The sequence below is a fragment of the Ambystoma mexicanum genome, chromosome 8, assembly GCF_040938575.1.
Source record: "Ambystoma mexicanum isolate Mex_15411 chromosome 8, UKY_AmexF1_1, whole genome shotgun sequence".
NCBI lineage: Eukaryota > Metazoa > Chordata > Amphibia > Caudata > Ambystomatidae > Ambystoma > Ambystoma mexicanum.
The window spans coordinates 97,542,475-97,562,427 of record NC_090929.1 but is presented as its reverse complement, the minus strand read 5'-3'; the positions used below and the strand labels follow the sequence as shown (position 1 = coordinate 97,562,427).

Below are 19,953 nucleotides of genomic sequence, written 5' to 3'. Positions count from 1 at the left end.
CCCATCCCTGCCACTTTCGTTTTGTGCAGCCACACTCTCTTTCAGAAAGTATGGGGCAGAGTCCCCCTGCAAAAGCCTGGCCTCCACAGACTCCTCTGCCGACAGCCACCTCGCCACATAAAATAGTTGTTCCGCCAGGTAATATAATTCAAAATTAGGCAGGTTTATGCCCCCCTTATCACACAAGTTTTGTAGTTTCCACAGGGCCACCCTATTCCTAGAATTGTGCCATATAAAGCCCCTGCATAAGCTATGAAGTCTGACAAAGAAACGTCTGCGGATCAGGTACGGGACATTTACAAAAAAGTGTAATAGTCTGGGCAACACCACCATTTTGAGCAGCGCTGCTCTTCCCATCATGGCAAGGGGTAATCTGGACCAAAATACCATGCTATTTTTAATACCTTCCAGTGCTTTCTCAGTATTTTGTTTATGCTCTACCTCTATCTTATATGTTTTTGCCTAGATATCTGAACGTTGCAGTCTGCCAGGGAATCTGCACAATGGGCAGTCTTCCCGGTGGAACACTTTTGTTCCTTCCCAAAGGGAACATGCTGGACTTCCCGGGATTTACTGATATGCCCAAAAGGGTGGCATAGCGATCCATCACTTCAGCACGTACTGCAGGTTCTCTTCCGGGAAGCGCAGATAGAGGAGCATATCATCTGCTACAGTGATATCAAGTGTGTGTTCCCTGTCGTACGAATCCCCACCTCTTCGTATTGTTGCCTGAGGCAAATTGCCAATGGCTCCAACACAGGAATATATAACCTGGGCGACCAGGGGCATCCCTGTCTAGTCCCTCTGCTGAGCTGCCACTTGTCTGAAATTATAGTGTCTGGTTTGACCCTTGCGATCGGGAGCTATATAACATCTTGACCCATCTGATATATCCCGGCCCTATCCCGTATCCTTTCAGGGTCGCCAACAACCATGGCCATCTCACTGAGTCAAAGGCTTTGACCACGTCCAGTGACACAATGGCCTGCTCGCCCGGGTATTCCTCAGTTTGCTCAATAATGTGGTGTAGCCTCCTGTGGTTGTCTGTGATGTTTCTACCGGGGACATAGCCTGTTTGGTCCGGGTGTATCAATTTGCCAATTACTCGCTTAAGCCTGTTAGCAAGCACTGCCGTGAGTATTTTGCTATCCTGGTTAAGCATCGATAAGGGCCTATATGACCCTCAGTCCACATTCAGCTTGCCCCGTTTCAGGAGCGGGATGATCACCACCTCATGGAGGGATTCCGGCAGCTCCCCTTGTTCGTAGGCCTCATTTAACATGGCTGGAGTAGCTCCTGCCTGTATGCTTTATAGGATTTGTTGGGTAACCCATCCGACCCGGGCGCTTTGCACGTAGGCAGGTGTTGGATCACCGCCTCCAATTCGTCTGAGGTGATTGGGGCCTCCAGTTCCGATCGTTCTAAGTCATGTAAAGTGGGCAACCCTAGGCCTTCTATTGTTTCCGGAATTTCCTGGCCCATGTCTGTGTTCTTAAAGACTTTCATGTCACGTAGCCGTGAGAGTTCTTAGTGGTGATCATGGAACCTTTAGTGCAAGTGAAGGTCGTTGGTACGTTCTCAAAAGGCTTGATGTTTCTGGCTTCTGTGCTAATAAATCTGCGTCACCTCTTTCCCACCTTGTCTTTGAGGTACTTGCCAGTATCCAGAATTTGTGAGCGTGAATGCTCGGCTGGAGGCCTACATGTTCACACCCAGCTGTGGAGTGACAGGCCTTTGGACAACTCTGGAGGAATCTGAACCGTTAATACGTTCGATTTTGTTCAATGTGAGAATGCTTAGGACTCCAAGAAGCCTTGAGTCAGAGAGGGGTTCTGGGATGCCTGAAAGATGTCTCCGGTTTCAGAGTGGTGTTGAAAAGTTTCCAAAGAGCCTACAGCACAGAAGATATGTTGAGAAACCTGGAAGTATGTGAGATTTGAAAGGACTGGGAAATGTGAAAGATCTTGCAAGACAATGAGAAGCCTCCTAGGGACTTGCAACTTCTCAAAAGGAGTGAGGAGGTGTTCGAGCAGACTGAGACTGAGTAATCGGACAGAGCGAGCCCAAATATGTCAAGCTGTGCCTTGTAGAATAATATATACAGGGGAAGTAATGGCACTTCACACATGCTTTGTTGGCCTACGAGATCTAGGAGGACCGCTTTAGTCTAAAGTGATTTCTGAATCCCATTTGTGGTGCCTCTTAGCGGAAGTCCTTCCTTCGATGGAATAGCTCTTTGTAGGTGGCGGACACAAGGCGATCACCACCTTCCCTGCAGGGGGGGAGAGGGCGGGGTCTGTCGCCGTTTTCGATATTCTATTTGATCTATTCATTCATCTTTTTCTGTTGCTTAGGCAATTTCTTCCAATGTGAGTGCTTTCGGAATAGGGACTGCAGCCTGACCGATGTGCACGTATATATCAGCCACTTTTACTCCCTAAAAAATACAAATAAGGTAGCAGGCGACCCTCTCTCGAAAGAACACGGCATGATAACCTGTTCAGTGGTTTTTAACCACTTTGAGAGTTCGCAGCCATCTGCCTTTTGCTCACTGTACCTTTCACAGGTGGGAAATATCCATTAGCATATCTGCCTTTGTCCCCCCCACATGGGCAGTCCAGAACCTAAATGCTATGGCAATTCCCTTCTGACAAAACCACAAAACAGGTTATCATGCCATGCTCTTTCTAGAGAGGAGCGCCTGCTACCTTTTTTGTCCCTAGAAAATAGGCAAATCCCTCCAATAAAGAAAATTAGGCAGTTCAAATACTACAACAGAACACATATATCCAACACTTGAGGTTGACTCCCCGCCTGACCCTGCTTTCACCCACGCAGGTATGTTGGCATCAGTGGTGCTCTTCTTTTATTACTGCCTGGCCTACGGTGCTAAACCTGTATAATCAATTCTGCGGAAATAGAAATCCAGCAGGATTCTCTTCTATAGGGCCAACAAAGTTGTAACATCAATTGCTCTGTTTTCTGATCTGCCGCTGCTCTGAAAGGATGTCCATACACGTAGATATGAAAAAGGCGTATTCCCCATCGTTGTTTTTTTTTATTGATTTGATAGTGCGCACCAAGACCCTTAGGTAACCGGGTGCATTAGTACAAGTAGTACAAATACAAGAAGCCTCAAAGCTTAGTCCTTCAATGGCTTCTCCTTCTGCCTCTGAATACCTCTGTTTTGTTCGAGACTCTGCACCATAAGCACATAAGTACGCCTAAGCATTTCTGGCTGTTGAGGCCTCTCTTATGGATTGAAATGCCGTTTGACAGCCCCATCCCAGGTGGTGGAGCTCTTTCAGTTGCCTAGCGGTTTCTTGAAAGTCCCCACTTGCGCTCGGAACCCTTCCATGAAATGAGCCACCCCCAAAAAGGTTTGCACTTCGGAGAGTTTGCGGAGCAGGGGCAGCCTTCGTATGCGTGACTTTCTTTGGGTTAGTCCTAGTACTGCCTGTGCAGAAAAATTTCAGGAATTCACATTTGTCTCTCTAGAGTCAGCCTGCAGATCCTCAAACGCTGGCTGACGTCCTGAAAGTCGTGTGCTGGATTTTTGCTTTGTACAAGAGTTAACCAGTATGCCGTCACTCATATTTATTACTCCTTGCAATCTGAGCAGGGCGTTCCAGGTTGTATCCTGGAACGCATCAGAAACCCCAAAACTCGCCCTATTCCATCTTCTAAAGTTGACATGTGTGGAGGAGGTTAGAATCTCTTTGGACTCCTTGCCGAGTTTCAATTGCTGATCTCCAGTGCATGAATCGAGCGTAGAGAACACTCTTGGCACCGGTCAGATCTGTGATGAGCTTTTCCACTATCCTGAGCAGATAACTTCCTCCTTGGATGGCTTTGTTCTGGAGCTACTTTTGTGTGTAGGTCCCGTAACCTTTTCTATTATTTCTGCTGTCGAGATTATCCAGTTCCTCACCCACTTTCATATGCCCTTGGAACAGTATTGGCTTGTGTCTGATTGCCACTGGTTGCACAGGTTTGTCAGGGTGAAACTTAATCGTCTTGGCCTTAATGCAGTGTATCTCCTGAAAACTAGTCTGGTATTCATCCAGTAAGTACTCCAAGGCCATGCTGTAGATATTGCATGCAAACCTGATTAGATCTAAACTTTCATCAGCGTGTCTTTTCCTGACAGCATCTCAAATGTTCTCTGGAACGTAGATTGGCTCCCATTTTGTAGCCATGGCGTGATCACATTCCTTCAACGAGTAAGCATGTGACAGTCAAGCACAGAGATTTTGACTTTAGCCAGTGACACTGCCTAGGATGTGCATATAGTATTCTGAAATTGTGCTGATCTGCCAGCATCCTTACAGACTCTCTGAATGTTTACTGACACCAATATACCACAGAGGGGGGTTGCAATACCTGCTGGTGTGTGTGTGCGCTTAAGGCTGAGGGACCCTCAATGGCATGGACGTAGAAGACTTCCTCTTCCCACGATGGTCATGAAAATCCCGGTGCCACGCGTTCCTTCATGCAGCATTCGGCCCATGGCTGACTTTGGTGAGAAGTTGGTGGACTTCTTCAACTTTGCCCTGCAGCTGATGGATTTTGCTCTAGCTGTTGAACATTTGGTGAGCGCGGGTCATTTCCACAAGATCCTTAGGGATACGCATTGTTGGCAGATGCGGCTGGCAACGTCTTGCACGGGCAGGATATCTCTTGGCATTCTGTTCCTTAGGGCAAGCGAATCCAGATTTTGAAACATTTCATCAAACGAGCCATTCGGGAGGTCAGTGAGTGCATAGACCATGTTCATGCATGTGTACAGCACCTTGTGAGCTTATTTAAAACTCCAAAAATGAGGAGGAGGAGCTAGGGGCACACATACACACACCCTTGCACACTCGCCCACCACCCCCTTCCTTTCCACGCCACACTCCTGCTGAACCCTCACAAAAACAAACTTAATCTCCCTCTCTCTCCTCTTTCTCTCCTCTTTCTCTCTCTCTCTCTCTCTCCCCCCCCACCCCCCCACCCGCAGCTTCCATCTTCTGGGTCGGCAGCCCCTGCGCGCACTCCTGAGTGTCTGGCTTATGACATTTCGATTTAGAAGGACTGCCCTGAGTGGTCTTAGAGCGGTCTTTCTAAATCAAAGTGTTCTTTACTTTCGAGAGAAAATAAAGTGATTTATCGCTAGGGCTGGCATATCCATCCTTCGCAATTAAACCATAGTCATGCCTTCAAAATATTGGTAGCTGACCTCAGGTTATTTTCTCTTAAGGTATTGTTTGGAAAAAAGGACGTCATGAAAGGTTTGCTCTTTTTGATCTCATACCTGTGTCCCACAGTGTCTGAAAGCAATCCATGGTCAAGGCAGGCTGTCCCACACTGGCTTAGTGCAATATTGCCGAGGAAGGCTTGTTTGTTTGCTCAGGGAAGCCAGGTGTCCATTTTATTCAACAGATGGTTAGAATTGGCTCTAAATGGAAAGGAATACATTCAAACTCCAAGACGAGCAGAACAGACGGTAAATGTTAAAGTGCTGCTTATAGAGCGGCGGCCAAATCTTCTTGCAAACGCTAGGGGGGTGGGCGACATAACATCATGAAAAAAATTGAAGTTGCTGTTCATGGCAAGGTCCAGAGTTATGCAAAATGTACGGAATTATACAGTTTCCAAATGTAATGTTTGGTGATTGAAAGAACAGCTTTTATATTCATGCTAACATGTTAAAAAGAGTGACCGCAATTGAATTTCAGTATTAACTTTTTGGGGATTCAATACATTAAGCCACGCAGTTTATACAGGAATGTGTGTGTTGTGTTGATGTGATCAGAACCATGCCAGTATGCGTTTCTTCTGAGATCCGATCACCCCGGATTCCTGAGGAACGTAGGCAGGCTGGAATGCGTTTCTTATCACACACTCTCAGACAGATTTGCGACTGATCAAATGTTTGCGTTTGAGGAAGTGCTGGCGGCTGCATGCCCTGTGGATGTGCCAGGCTGTGCGCTCTTGAGTAGAAGTGAGTGCAGGCATGCGCGTGACACTGAATCTTGTCCTCTGTTTCCAGGATCAATCCAGCATGCCTGAAGTGAGGGACCTTTCGGATGCCTTGCCCGACTTGCCGATGGATCCAATCACGGGCGTGGGGGTGGTCGCATCTCGGAACCGGGCGCCCACCACCTACGATGTGGTGAGTAGCGTCTTTCACAGTCTTCTCTCTGTGTCCTCTGGAGGCTGGCTAGTCTTTTGTTCCCGCAGTATCGCGATAATGAAGAGAGTGGAGCAGGGAGAGGGGGTCAATGTGTGGGGCATTTTAAATGTTATGCATGTTCTGTCCTCTCGTTTTTTTTGCTTCTATCAAACAGTTTTTGAATACTCGTTTTTTGTTCCTACAAACATCTTATCCATCAGTGATGTTGGTCCTTCTCTTACACGTTTCACAGGCTAGTGAATGATTTGCAGACTTCATAGATACGATTTTGAAGGGTAGGGCAGGATTATTTTGCACCTCATTTTTGTGATGGAGGGGGATGATATTTTAGGGAGGAAAACATATTATTCCCATCCGAATGGGGGTATTTTATTAAGCAAGAAAAATATAAAAAAATATATTTGAACTGTAAAATCTTTTTTATTAATCCATACTTCTCTGCATCTTTGGTAGAGAGTGTGTGTGTGCATGGAAAGTGTATTCACGTTCTAATGTGTTAGTCTAAAAGAAATGTGCCGAGCATTTTTACTCCCTATATTTTTGGAGTTGACAGTAATTGCCTAAATTCCACATTGAAAGTGTTTGGTGCTCACCTTTATCCACAGGGAACGCTTCTTCGTGTTTCCAGCCCAGCTGAAATGTGACCTTGGACACTGCGAAACCATTTCATAGCTGCCAACATGATCATTCCAATTTGTACGTGCTTAACTAGTCCTGTTTTTTTTTCCCCTTTTAATTCTGGGACCTGTAGTTCTGCTTTTCCTTTTATAAAACCCTACTACAAGTCCCAGAATGCAACGGGAAAGCCAGGACTGGACACGGATCTACAAATTGCAATGAAACATGTTGTCCGCTATACAATTTTGAAAATGTGTGTACAAATAATACTGTATACCGCTTTGTTTAATAACCACACAGATCCAATTTGGCCAAGTGGTTTTTTGCTTCCTAGACCTTGGATTTGTCCATGCGTGCAATAACTAACTTTTGATCAGACTTCTTTGTTTGCTCTTCAGGATCTGTATATTTTTTGTCCTGCGTAGTCCTTTCTGAGAGGGGAATCGATATGGCGTTGATATTCCAATCAACAGAAACATCTTTACGGATTTAACTCCAGTCTGAAAAATATTAGTCTAAAATTCGAAACAATAATATTGTGGCAATAAGCCAAGAAACTGCAGGCGGTATTGGCCCGCAGTCGAGGGGCTTATTGCCATTAGTACCCCGGCCCGTTAGACCGGGGTACTAATTGCTTTTTTTTCTGTTCTGAAACACGTTTAAAAGTAGTCCGTTTTCCCTTTCCATGGCGGCCATCGGGAGCGGGCGCGCTGGGAACACTTTGTTACCAGCGCGTCCGCTCCCGAGAAAAGAAGAAAAAAGAAGGTAAGTGGTGTGGGGAAGGAAGAAAAAAAAACTACTGTGGTCTCCGCCGGGGGACGAGGGAAGCCTCCAGCCATGGGGAGGCTCGGAGCGGGGATTGCCCAGTTTCGAGCCTCCTCATTGGCTGAGGGGCTGCCACGCCCCTCGCCGGGAACAGAGTAGTCAGCATGCACGGCGTAAAAGAGAATACCGTGTGGTATGGCTCGCAAATGAGTCAATCACCACGCTGTATTCCCATTGCGCCGCTCGTGCCGGGTACTAATTTGTGGTACACTTTAAAAAAAAAAAAAAATGTATACAACCTTTTCTTACACAAGAGAACTTGGGGACTTTGGCTCAGTTCTCATAAACACTCGGCTTGATTACTGCCACAGCTTGCTTAGCGGATGTGCTAACTCGGTGATAGCTGCGCTTCAGTTCACTCAGAATGGCGCAGTACGGGCTGTTGCAGGTCTGTCCGGACATTCTCATGTCACTGTTGCCAGAAGGGGCCTACACTGGCTCCCGGTGAAACATCGCATCACCCACACAATTTTAACATTAAATGCGGCCCCGGAATATCTAAAATCGCGCATCCAGCCAAATGTCCCGAATCGCTCACTCCGATCACAACAGCATCTTAGATTGACTCAACCAAGGTTCAAGCTGGTGAAGGCAGGTGGGAGTAGTTTCACTGCCCAAGGTCCATGTGCGTGGAATGCACTTCCACCTAGTATTAGAATGATTGACACGCCTACAAAGTTTAAGAAGGCGTTGAAAATCTTCCTTTTTAACATTTCACCTGATTAGTACATTATTTCTTCCTGGTGATGCCTTCCCTGACTCCTGAGCTTTGTCCCTGAATCCCCCAGCGCTTTGTTTAGCACTTTTTGTTTGTCTTTTCTGTCATTTGCGCGCCTTGAGGCCTGCGGGCTTGTGGCGCGATGGAATAAAAATGCTAAATAAATCTTTTATTTTTTTATAATATGCTTCCCCAGCTTTGTCCATTACAGTTATGGCACTGGAGATTATTTTATCATTTTTTTAAACTGGATGTCGCAGCAGCTCTGAAAGCATTGTATATGGTTTCCCTGGACATACGTTCTGCAATATTTGGAACAGCTTTGGAATGGCGTTCATTTTTCTTGACAAAGTTGAAACAGTGTTTTGTTTATACTGGCCCACGTTGATTGGCTAGATTTGTGGAGTGCTACAGAGCTCACCATTGCCCTACATGGTGCAACACCACTTGTGCGTGAAACCCTGCAATGATATTCGTGTTTAAAGCTACTGTGAGCTTGCATTATGGTGCTACATATGCAGAATGCACATATTGTGTAACTGAACTGCCCCTCCCCCCACCCCTCCACCCCCCATATCTCTGCAATAAGAGAACGGAAGAAGGAAACTGGGGTGCAATTTAGGAAAAGGCTGTATTAATGTGTGGTGTGCATCAACTCTTAAGCTGGTTCCTGTTATTTCGGGTGTTCTATTCTCTTGTTATGCTATGTTAAGAACGCTATGTTCTGGTTATGTTACGTTATGATCTGCGCCGGATCACCGCTGCAGGGGTTTCAAAGTGCAGAAGCTTCTCTGGGTGTCGGCATATTGTGCCCTTCCAGGGCAGTACACACTGTGCTATGTGAAGGGGGCGGGGCGGGGGAGGGCAAGGGCAGTGGGGGCGTGGGGGCAAAGTGGATACAGGATTTGACTTGCATGCAGAGTTCCTTCAGAAAGACGAGCAGCGATGCACGTTGATCCAGCCGTTCTATAGAGAAGAGAGAGTGCAGGATTAGGAATGTAGGTAAGAGCCCACCCGACCTTCATTGCAATGTCTAAGAGGGCGTTTCTTCCCTTTAGAATCAGAAATACAGACGTCGCCCATTATTGACACCCTGGATTGTTTGGAAAAAAGAGCAACCTTTTAAGTGTAATTTGATGCCAGTGGTTGTCATAAGCGGCCTGGCGCAGATCACTCCGACTTTTCAAAGAATTTGCAATACTTCAGGCTTTACACACACTCTGCACTCCCGCATTTCTTTGAATGCCGGAAAGGCCCCATTATTTTGCATTCTCTAGCCCACAGTGTGTCCTTTTTAACATGGCTCTCGCCTATTCACTACATCAGCATTTCAGCACAGATGACCCGATCTTTTTTGCACACGGTCACTGTAGTACAGTAGGATCTCCTCACCCACCGCCTGGCCCTTTCACACAGAGACTGCACTAACGCGAGATCTCGTCGGGAAAGTCCCCTCCTACTCTGTAGTGAATTTACACAAGCATCAGAATGGAAACTATGGCAGCAATCAGATTGAGCACGCCGGAAGGATATGCAGAGACGATACACTGTTCTCTTCAGGGGCGTAAATATTTGCCACAAATATGCCTGAGGGTTAGGGGGGGCAAACCAACAAAGGGGGATCAGGTGGGTTCTCCTCCCAAAAACCTTTTTGAATAAGGGATTAAAGAAGTGCATTATACAGCAGACTTTCTGTGAAAAATTGGTTAAAAAGCCAGTAGATGCAAGTCACCAATGGTCATACCTGCCTACATTTGAAATCAAAAACCTTGAGAATGATGCCTGCCCATAGCGGTACAAGACTCCGCCCAGTTACGCAAGGCCCCGCCCACATGCCCAGTTTCACAAGGCCCCGCCCACATGTCACAAAGGTAAACCATATTAAATGTGCGATTGGCTATGTGAACAAAACTGCATCAAATTTAACTGTGCCCTCCAAATGACGCTTTTACCATTTTTACAGGACCTTTTTGCATTTGTAATCATTACACTAATCCAGATAAACGTATCTTTGCTAACATGGGCAGGCAGGTCTTCTCAGCTGCAGGCAAGGGGACCTCCAAACATCATTTTCAAATGTGCACCCACACACCATTCCATTCGGAGAGGGCCTTCCGGCCTCTTTAAGTTGATTCTGGGACTATACCCTTGGTTTCCCCATTATAACTACAATAGTACAAGTCCCAGAATGCAGTTCAGCCATTTCACAGTGGCATGTATTTTATTATGCAGGACGTAAATAAAATGTGCAATGCCTCACAAAGGGTAAACACATTGTTTTCATGTCAACCAAGCAGACATGGCACAGACTAGTATGCATTGTTAGTCTGGTATTTACTTTAGCATAGATGCACGTTATGGGGCTTTTAAATGCTAAGCAGCCCATTCCGGTGAGCTGTGGCTTGATGGAGAAATTGACCATTCCCACACACTTGTCTGCTAATGCCTGCAATAAGACATACAAAGTGGGTTACTTAAAAGAAACAAAGAGCCCGTATAGTCCTGCTGAGACGTCCCATTAACATTTTAGCAAGCCTTTGATCAGTGCTTCCCTGGCAGGAACAAATAAAAGTAACCCTTAATTAGAAAATCGGGGACAATAAAAAAAAAACACCCTTTTTCGCGGATGCAGGTTACGCCATAGCCGCTTCAATGTTGACTGCTCCAGCCCTTCCGAGCAGCAGTAACTCTGGGCCTGCTGCGAAAACCCAGAAACTCCAAGCTCTTCCCCGGAGACTCGGACAAGCTTGAAAACCCTGAGTCTCCGGGATAAACCCGGAGGTTAGGCAGGTATGCCAACGGTGCACGAAAACATTTCCCAATGCATTTTCATGATGCCTTTCTCCACAAAATATGACCTTTTCACGTCGCCTCTGTCCAAAGATTTCCATGCTGTGCTCACTGTGCTGGTGAGCCGGCCTCTTCGTTCATTCTCGAGTAAAAAGCCTGCTCACCTGCACGGTGTTAGTGAGCAGACCTTAGCTTAATGAATCAAATTAGAGATCCGCCCACTAAATTAAATCAATGACCCACTCACCAGCATGCTCCAATTCATCCTCAAATCGGTGGTCTGCTCACCGTAATGCAGGGATCGAAATTAAGATTGGATAAGTAGGAGCTAAAAGCAGGTCCTGGGTATCCAGCATTAACCAGTGAGCATCAGCTAGTACATAGCGTTCTGCAAATCTAAATTCTGCATGAGATGCAAACTTAACATTTTGTTTCACTTCTAGATAGCAAGGCCAATAACCAACCCACTAACAATTTCACCCATCTGCATACACCTCTCAAACTCTAACCAAACACAACCACAACCTTAAAGCACAACAAACCGCACAAACTTTACTACACTGCAGCAACAAAACAAACTACAGATAGCTTCGCACAACAGCACACAATGGCTACTGACTGGAAAGCACCCCCAAGCTCAGCGAATAGTGTTAACCAAACTGAAACTGCCGACAGCACATCACCGCTCTCTTACACTTTTCCTGCTCGTTCCCACTAACAAACCCTCCATCCCTGTTCCTTTTCAGATCCGCCAGAGCGCCAGGCGACTACTCCGGTGGTGATAGTGCACGGTACAAATATCCTTTAACATTAACATACATTACAAATGTACATTACCTATGCTCTAAATGTCATATAGATGTGTCCTAATGTTCATTTATAGATTGTCCCAAACGCACACAGTTAATGTCACATAGGTGTGTTTGTTCAGCATCACTTGGCTTGGGGAGCCAAAAGTACCTCCGTGTAGCTCTGTGTGTCAAGCTACAAGCAGGAGCTAAATGGCTCCCTTCAATTTTGAACCAGTGCTGGTGAGTGTGTCTCTGATTTGGGGGCAGCCTGCAGGCTCTTATTCAGTTCATTTTTATTTTTTTACGCATTCATACATTCACTCAAACACCCATGGACATCATTCACACTAGTTCACACCCACACAAAGTACACTCTTTCATTCACTCACCCAAACATACACCATCATCACATATGCAGCACTCACACATTCACAATTTATTTCTTACCTGCCCGCACCCCAGACAGAATACACTCCTCTAGGTCCCATGACAGGCAGCACTGCGCAACATGTACAGGAACCAGGAAGCAGGGGAGCACTTCCTGGTTCCTGCACATGTGTGCAGGAGCCTGAGCATCCCATGTAGGATGCCCGGACAGCTCTGTATGTGCAGGGAAGCGCATTAGCTCCCCCTCATACATTCAGATCTGGAGTACCCTAACCTGCATCCCCAACGGGCCATGCAACTCTGGGAACCAAGACCTAAGCCAGTCTAGGAGCCCTCTCTGTTACTACATGCAGCTGAGGGAGCGCTCAGTGTTTACTGGGCTGGCCCCCATGCATCACTGCTCGCTGACATTGTTTACAGAAATTACTGAGATCTTACCTCTAAGCCAATTAGTGTCCTTACTTTGTTTGTAGTAATTGTTTAGATCACAGGGATCCACGTCGAGATTTGGAGCCAAATCCACTGTTTTCAGACTTCCCCCCTGAACAAACGTTTGAATACAGTGAATCTAACTTGATTATAGAACTATTACAGGGTTTGAAATTGCTGGGAGCAATTTAGCTTCTGATTTTTCCCTAAGAAACCATGGTTAACTTAAAATCAATACTTATGAGCCACTAATGGGCAAACATTTTAGTGTGTACTGTGATGAATGCGATGGTATCGTCACTTCTTTTCTGGCGATGACTTCCTCCCATGTGGCTTGGGCACAGCAGCCGCTACCTGATACTGACCTTGGGAGTGGTTATATGAGGGAGAAGAACATGCGTGGGAGACAACCTCTGGGAGAGGATTATGGTATCATTGGTTGAAACTTGGAATCCCCCTTTCCTTTCTGAAGCTACATCTCTGATTCCCCATGGCCTTATAGCCTATTGTAACTCCTTTCCTCTTCCACCCATGGAGAGTAGTACACATTTTTTGTTCCATCCTAAAGGGCAACTCTCCAAATCTAACCAGCCTTGTAAAATTATGAAAGACACTGTTTCCCTTTCCACATAACCTTCTTTCAAACATAGTTTGCCTTTAAACCCCATTGCAAACATCCACACAGTGATTTCAGGAAGCAACTACTATTCCATTATCACCACAACACTGGGACGAGGAAGAGGAGTGGAGTAATCCACGAGCATAGGCAGTGCTCTAGTGGTAGCGAGCACACACCTGTGCCCGGGACATATAAATCACTGAAACAAGGAAGGAAGAGAAGCTGCTGGCAGGAGCAAGTTGCTTCTTTCTGTGCGAAGGAACGTCTGGGAGGAAGTTGTTGGAGCCAACCGGATCGGGAAGCAGAATGGAGAAGGCTGCCAGAAGCTAGTTGAGGGCTCCTGGGCATTCGCCGCCATCGAAGAACAGCGCTTTGCTCACCGGAGTCTCATGCGAAGCAGACTAGCACAGCGGAAGCCTCAGGAAGCAGGAACACGGTGGAAAAACGGTTGCAAAGCAGAAAGGAGCAGGAGACCGTCACGGGCGTGCCGCAGAGGAAATGAGATACACCATCAAGAAACGGTGAGTCCACGGAGGGACAGAGGGAACACTGGGGCGTGTTGGTAGACATGCAAAACTGCAATAATTACACATATTGAAACCAAGAGGGAGAGAGAAAAGGAACAGTTTAATAAATCGGAAAAAGACTGAAAGACTAGTTGTCAAAGGAGAGACTGTCAAGTTTGTCAATGCATGTTGCAAGCATATAAAAGAGATGCTAAAGAGGCCATATATAAGAAACCAATGATATTATCCAGTGGGGATGAAAAAGCAGATCCATCAAAGGTGGGAGAGTGAGCAGGAGCTCACATTTGAGGGAAGCCCTAGCAGGAAGAGTACAGCAGGCAACTATGATATGAAATGGCATTTATAATGCGCCTATACACAAGTGTTACAAGGCGCGACGACGCAAGTGAGGGAGAACAGAGGGAAGACGGACAACGATCCTACTAGGCCAGGTGTCATTCAGATCGCGCAAGTGCATGGGCAGGGGATGGAGGAGAAGTGCGGGCGGGGAAGGGTAAGAGGACAGTGCAGTACATCGGATAAGACAATAATAAACAATAAGTAAAAGTATGGCCAGCAGGTGGCAAGTGAAAGGGTAATTGCAGACGTCCGGTGTCAAGTGCTAGAAGTGGGACCGGAAGGATACAGAAAACAGTCATCAAGTATGGGGATTGCCAGGAAGGCAGTGCAGGAGTGCGACTGGCGGGGGAGTGGACCTGGGCACGAGATCAGAGGATGGCCAGATAACAAGTGCAGTTTCAGTGTCGGCTAGGAATTCAGCAAGTGAGAGGAGGAGAAAAAGCAGACGCAAAGCGAAAAGTTTTGAGGTGCTTCTAGAACTGAAGATGATTCTCCTCAAGTTTCAAGGAGGCAGGGAGGCTGTTCCAGAGGGTGGCCCCAGCCGAAGAAAGATCTACCACCAACTCGTTGCTTGGAGAAGCGACTGACCCTAAGAGAGTTGGAGGCAGAGGAGCGAAGAGCTCGAGAAGGAAGGTATTTAGGAAGAGAGAGTTGAAGGTATTGAGGACCCAGGCCCCAGAATGCCTTGTGGACGATGCAGAGGGTTTTGAACTTAATCCTCGCAGTCACTGGGAGCCAGTGCAGGGATTTCAGTCCTGGAGAGATACGATCCCTGGGCTTGAGGCCAAGGACAAGTCTCGCAGTCCTGTTCTGGATAAGTTTCAGAGGGCGGAGTGTAGAAGCACTATAAGTTTGCATTTGAAAGAAGCCCTGGCAGGAGTGTAACCAAGCAATTACAAGTGTGTTTTCGAGAAGCCTGGCAGGAGAGTAAACCTGGCAGTTGCAAGTGTGCAAAAGAAATCCTGGTAGGGAAATACACCAGGCATGTGGGAAGTAAATGCAACACAAGAACTATCGGCAGGCTTTGTTGGTATAAGAGACTCGGGGAACAAAAACCCTAGCAGGAGAGTACACCAGTCATCCTGGACACACATAAAAAAAAGCCGTTTGAAGCTAACTTTGTTTTGTTGACCCAATGGAAAGTCAAGAACTGTTATTTGTGACCCAAGAAAATAACGAAGTATCCAGGGGAAGGGAAGGGCTCTCTGGAGCAAGGATACCCATCCTTGATTGACTTCTTTTTGTGGGAGTTAGAGATTTTTCCTTTCTTTAGAACATTTAGAAAACACTCCAGGCCAAAGACATTACCCTTTGCACCTTAGAATTCATTTGTTTAGACAGTGATGGTCAGAATAGTACTATGGATGCAGGACAGTTTTGTTTTGGGCATTCTGACATTGACAGATCCTTAGGTTTCAGTTTAGGTAGGGAAACTCTGCCAGTGCTGAGACAGCGAGGCCTTATCCCAAACCCTTTTTTGTGCTCATAAAAGTCTTTAGCCAATATCATATTCCACTTATGTCTAAGTATCATTCCTGACTCTTCACAGTACCGCCTGTGGAAGTGAGATTTGCAGTGTGCTGTGTACACACTCCTGGTACCTCTGGCACATAATGGGAAATGCCTGACACACAAGAGCTGGTTTTAGCTCCTGCTCATTGGTTTTTAATTTCGAACCCTGTTTTATAAATGGGACCATCGGGTGTAGTGGTCAGGCTCTCAAAGTAAAGTATAGGTTGGTAAGGCTTTCTTATGACCGTGGTACTCGGGCCTTCCCTACTTCTCTTAACAACTCTGCCTTCTTGGTGAGAACTGGATTCACTCGCTGCCTTTTGGTCTTTTAAAGTGTGCTGCACTCTTTCTTGGCCTGGTGTAGTATCTTTCATGTCTTGTGTTGAAGTTTTTTCAGTGGCGTTCCTTGTCTCCTGCAATACTTGGCACCAGCGCTCCTTGGTGCTTTGGATTGCCTGTATGTATGTTAGGCTTCATACTCTTAAACCCACTTTGGAACCTGGGGTTTTCAGACATAACCCACTCATCCTGGCTATCTGAACCTTTCCTGTGGTGCTCCTCCACCAGGTTAGGAGTCTGTCCAGTGGCTCGGGTCTTATCCAGACTTCGCTTTATCTGTTCCCGACCCCTGCTGATCACATCCCCCTTCCTCTTTCTAGACTTCATCTCTCCTGCCTCCATCTCTTCCTTTCCTCCTCCCTGTCACTCACTCCTTCTCTTGTGTTGGCTCTTCCTCCTTCACCTCAGTTTCCCCTCTCTCCCGTTCTTGACTCTTTCCTCCTTCGCCCCTGCTGTTCTGAACTATTCCCACCCCCCTTCTACCTCTGCTTTTGACTTTGCCTCCTTCCTCTTCACTTCTACTTCCTCATTTGCACTTTCTTCTTGGTCCTACACCTCCACTCTTCCTTCAAGCTCCTTCTTGGCTCTGGCCTCTTCTCTCCTGTTCCCCTCCTATTTTACCGGCATCCTCTATTTACTGTGCTCTGTGGACATCCTGATCAGATCTTGGTCTGCCCTTCTACTAATGTGCCAGCATTGGACCATACTCTGAGACTGCCAAATGTGATCAAGGACTGTATGGTGAGAAATGGGCACAAGGATAGAGATGGATCTGTCACCTGGGAGATAATCCTATTGCTAATTATTGGCCCTGAATCACAGTGCACGAGGAAATCCTCAGGCCCCACATTCACCCAAGTCCCATCCCCTAGTCTCCTCTATGGGACTTTGTCAAATCCCCTAGATTTAATAGTATATATATATATATATATATATTTGTAAAACCCTTAACTTGGCTGCAGTGCTTTTGTTTTACCTTCTGTGCACAGACTGCATACTGTCTCCCTCGATTTCTGGTATCTGAAAAGCAAGCAAAGTGGGCATCGCCAGTTGGGTAGATTCAGGCTGTTTTTTCACAGAGACATGTCTTCACAAAGGTGGGCACCAAGACCGGTCCTGCATACTACTTCACCTAAATACTGCAAGGAAAGAACAATGACAGACCGTGCACAGTACTGTCCCTAGGAAGCACAAGGCAGGAACCAAAGCGGGTCCCCAGTACTGCATGTAAGCAGTACAAGGCAAGAATCAAGATAGTCTTGTACAGTTCTGCAACTAGGCATTGCAAAGAAGGAACCGAGACAGGTATACACTTAAGTGGTGCAAAGTAAGAACCAAGACTGGCTTGCACATTATTGCAGTTAAGCAGTACAAGATAAGCACTAAGACAGGCCTGCAGAGTGCTCTACTAAGCAGGACAACACAAGGACCAAGCCAGGCCCTACATGGTGCTGTACCCAAGCAGTACAAGGCAAGATTCAAAGAGGGGCTTGCACTGTAATGCACATAGGCCGTGCAATACAAGGCAAAACTCATTAAAGGAATGGTTCGGTCAGAAAATTGTATTGGCCAAAAAGATGGCCAATAATAAAACAAATATCTAAAATATATATTTTTTTAAGTCCCTATGGAAAATTTCGAGCAAATGAAGCTCAAACTTTAAAATTGCAAGCACTAGGGGGCATCCATTTTGTGAAATGGATGTCGCCTGTGCTTGAGTTTGCGGCGCTAATGAAGCAAAAGCCAGTCAGCTGTAGTAAACAAAAGCTACCACTGGGTGGCTTTTGCTTCATTGTTGCCGGACTCGGAGGACAGGGACCAGAGACTACAGGCAGGAAAGCTGCAGCTGCATCTTGGTAGGTGCTATTTTTTTTTTTTTTTTTTAAATAAGCACTAGCTGTGTTTTTTTTTTTTCTACGTTTTCCGGGCTGGTGGAGCCCGGAAAACCTAGAAATACAACGTTTTATAAGCTGTGGTTTTATTTGTTTGCCTCGGCTCCAAGCTGAAGCTACCGCAAACATAAATAGAACATTGTTGTGTTTCAAAAACGCTGCAGTTTTTCTTTCTAAATTTCTCACGCTCCTCCAAGCCGAAGGGGCCTGAGAAACTTAGAAAGAAAAACCGCAGCATTTTTGAAACACAACCGCGCGCTGTTTCTGCCTGCCGTGGCTATAACTTTAGGTTTCCGGAAAGCTAAGGCAGGCAGAAACGCAACGCGGTTGTGTTTCCATGCTGCAGTGTTTCTGCCTACAGCGGCTTTCACATTGGGGCTCTCGGGCTCCCTGTGAGGAGCCCGAGAGCTCCAAAGTGAAAGCCGCTGCAGGCAGAAACACTGTGCGGGTGTTTAGAAATGCTGCAGTGTTTCTGCTTACAGCAGCTTTCACTTTGGGGCTCTTGGGCTCCCGGCCCCAAAGTGAAAGCTGCTGTAGGCAGTAACACAACGGGGTTGTTTTTCCATGCCACAGTGTTTAGAAATACATTATTTTTGGATTTGTAAATGCTGCAGTATTTACAAATCCATAAATGTTGATATTCTGAATGCGGCAGCTTTCGCTGGGAGTCTCCTGGACTCCCTCAGGGTTGGGGGAGCCCAGGAGATTTCACGTGAAAGCTGCCGCTGTCAGAATAACAACATTGTTGTATTTGGGATTGCCGTGGTTTCCCAACCACGGCAATCACAAATGCAACAACGTTATATTTTTAATTGGTGCGCCTCGGCTTTTTGCCTTCATTTTACGTTTCTGTGCTTCCCTGAGTTTGGGGAGCACAGAAAACGTAAAATGAAAGTGAAGGCAGCCTCTTCAGCTCTGCTCAGGCTGCAGTAAGCAAAAGCTCCCAGTAGGGGGCTTTTGCTGCTTGTTTAGTGCCGCAAAGTCATAGCCGAGGAGGCTGCCTGAAATCACAAAATGGATGCCCCCTAGTGCTTCCAATTTTGAACTTCATTTGCTCGAAACTTTCCATAGGGACTTAAACAAATATATATTTTAGATATTTGTTTTATTATTGGCCATCTTTTTGACCAACAATATTTTCTGACCGAACTATTCCTTTAAGCAGAAGTGAAAAAGAGGGATGGATTGAGGATTGGATTAGCAGAGGACTACTTTCGGGCAGTGGCAATACCAATGGAATCTGCATGCATGTAGTTCTTGGTTTAACACAAAAATACACAATGTTGGAAATTGAATGCCAGAAGCAGAACACTCAGCCACGATTGAAAGCGCAAGTGGCTATGAGCCATTGCCTATTGGACCACTGGTTAAAGCACATCTGGCCTGGATTCACATACCAAGCAACTGAGGGACTGCCGAAGCGACCGAGTCACAGCTGACGCGGTCATGAGTCAAATCCCAGCTGTCTGTGATTTAAAGACGATTTGCCTTAAAATTCATACCGTTTCTTTGCCGTCCATGCTTTACTGTCCTTGACCAATTTAGTGTAGTACCGCACCTCTTTTGACACTGTGTGTCAGCCTGTTTCATTAGTGTGCAACAACGGTCTTCTCTCTTGCCATTTTAAGAATAACAGGACACAAGTCAAGTGCCACAGTCCTACTTCTTAACTCGTGCTCAGTATCTCCAAGGCTTCAGGGACTGGGCGGTATGCAAAGAAGCATACTTTGCTTGTGCCTCTTCTAAACAAGTATTCCTTAAATCCCTCTCCCCAATCGAACTTGCTAACTCGTTCACTTCTTCCAGCTCCATGAGTTTCACATCCAAGCAATCTTGCATGATTTATGAAAGCCTCTGAAGGTCTGGTCCCCTTGTGACAGGTTGGAGGAAACCACGTATTGTCTGTTCTTGATGACCGTTGTCCGGCCTGCAGTGTCGACTGTGGAATATTCAAACTCGTGAGGCTCCTTCCTCGCTGCTCACCAAGAT

At 46.3% G+C, this 19,953-nt stretch overlaps 1 protein-coding gene across 6 annotated transcripts in view; it reads left to right on the top strand.

Annotated features, from left to right (window-relative positions):
• The window catches only part of MVB12B (multivesicular body subunit 12B), a 786,673-nt gene that overhangs the window by 200,067 nt on the left and 566,653 nt on the right, over nucleotides 1–19,953 (top strand). For all 6 annotated transcript variants that reach the window (XM_069609391.1, XM_069609389.1, XM_069609393.1 and 3 more), the window contains exon 2: nucleotides 6,035–6,157. In XM_069609391.1, coding sequence (XP_069465492.1) covers nucleotides 6,047–6,157 — 111 coding nt within the window. In that variant the 5' untranslated portion in view covers nucleotides 6,035–6,046. The remainder of the gene's footprint in view (nucleotides 1–6,034; nucleotides 6,158–19,953) is intronic.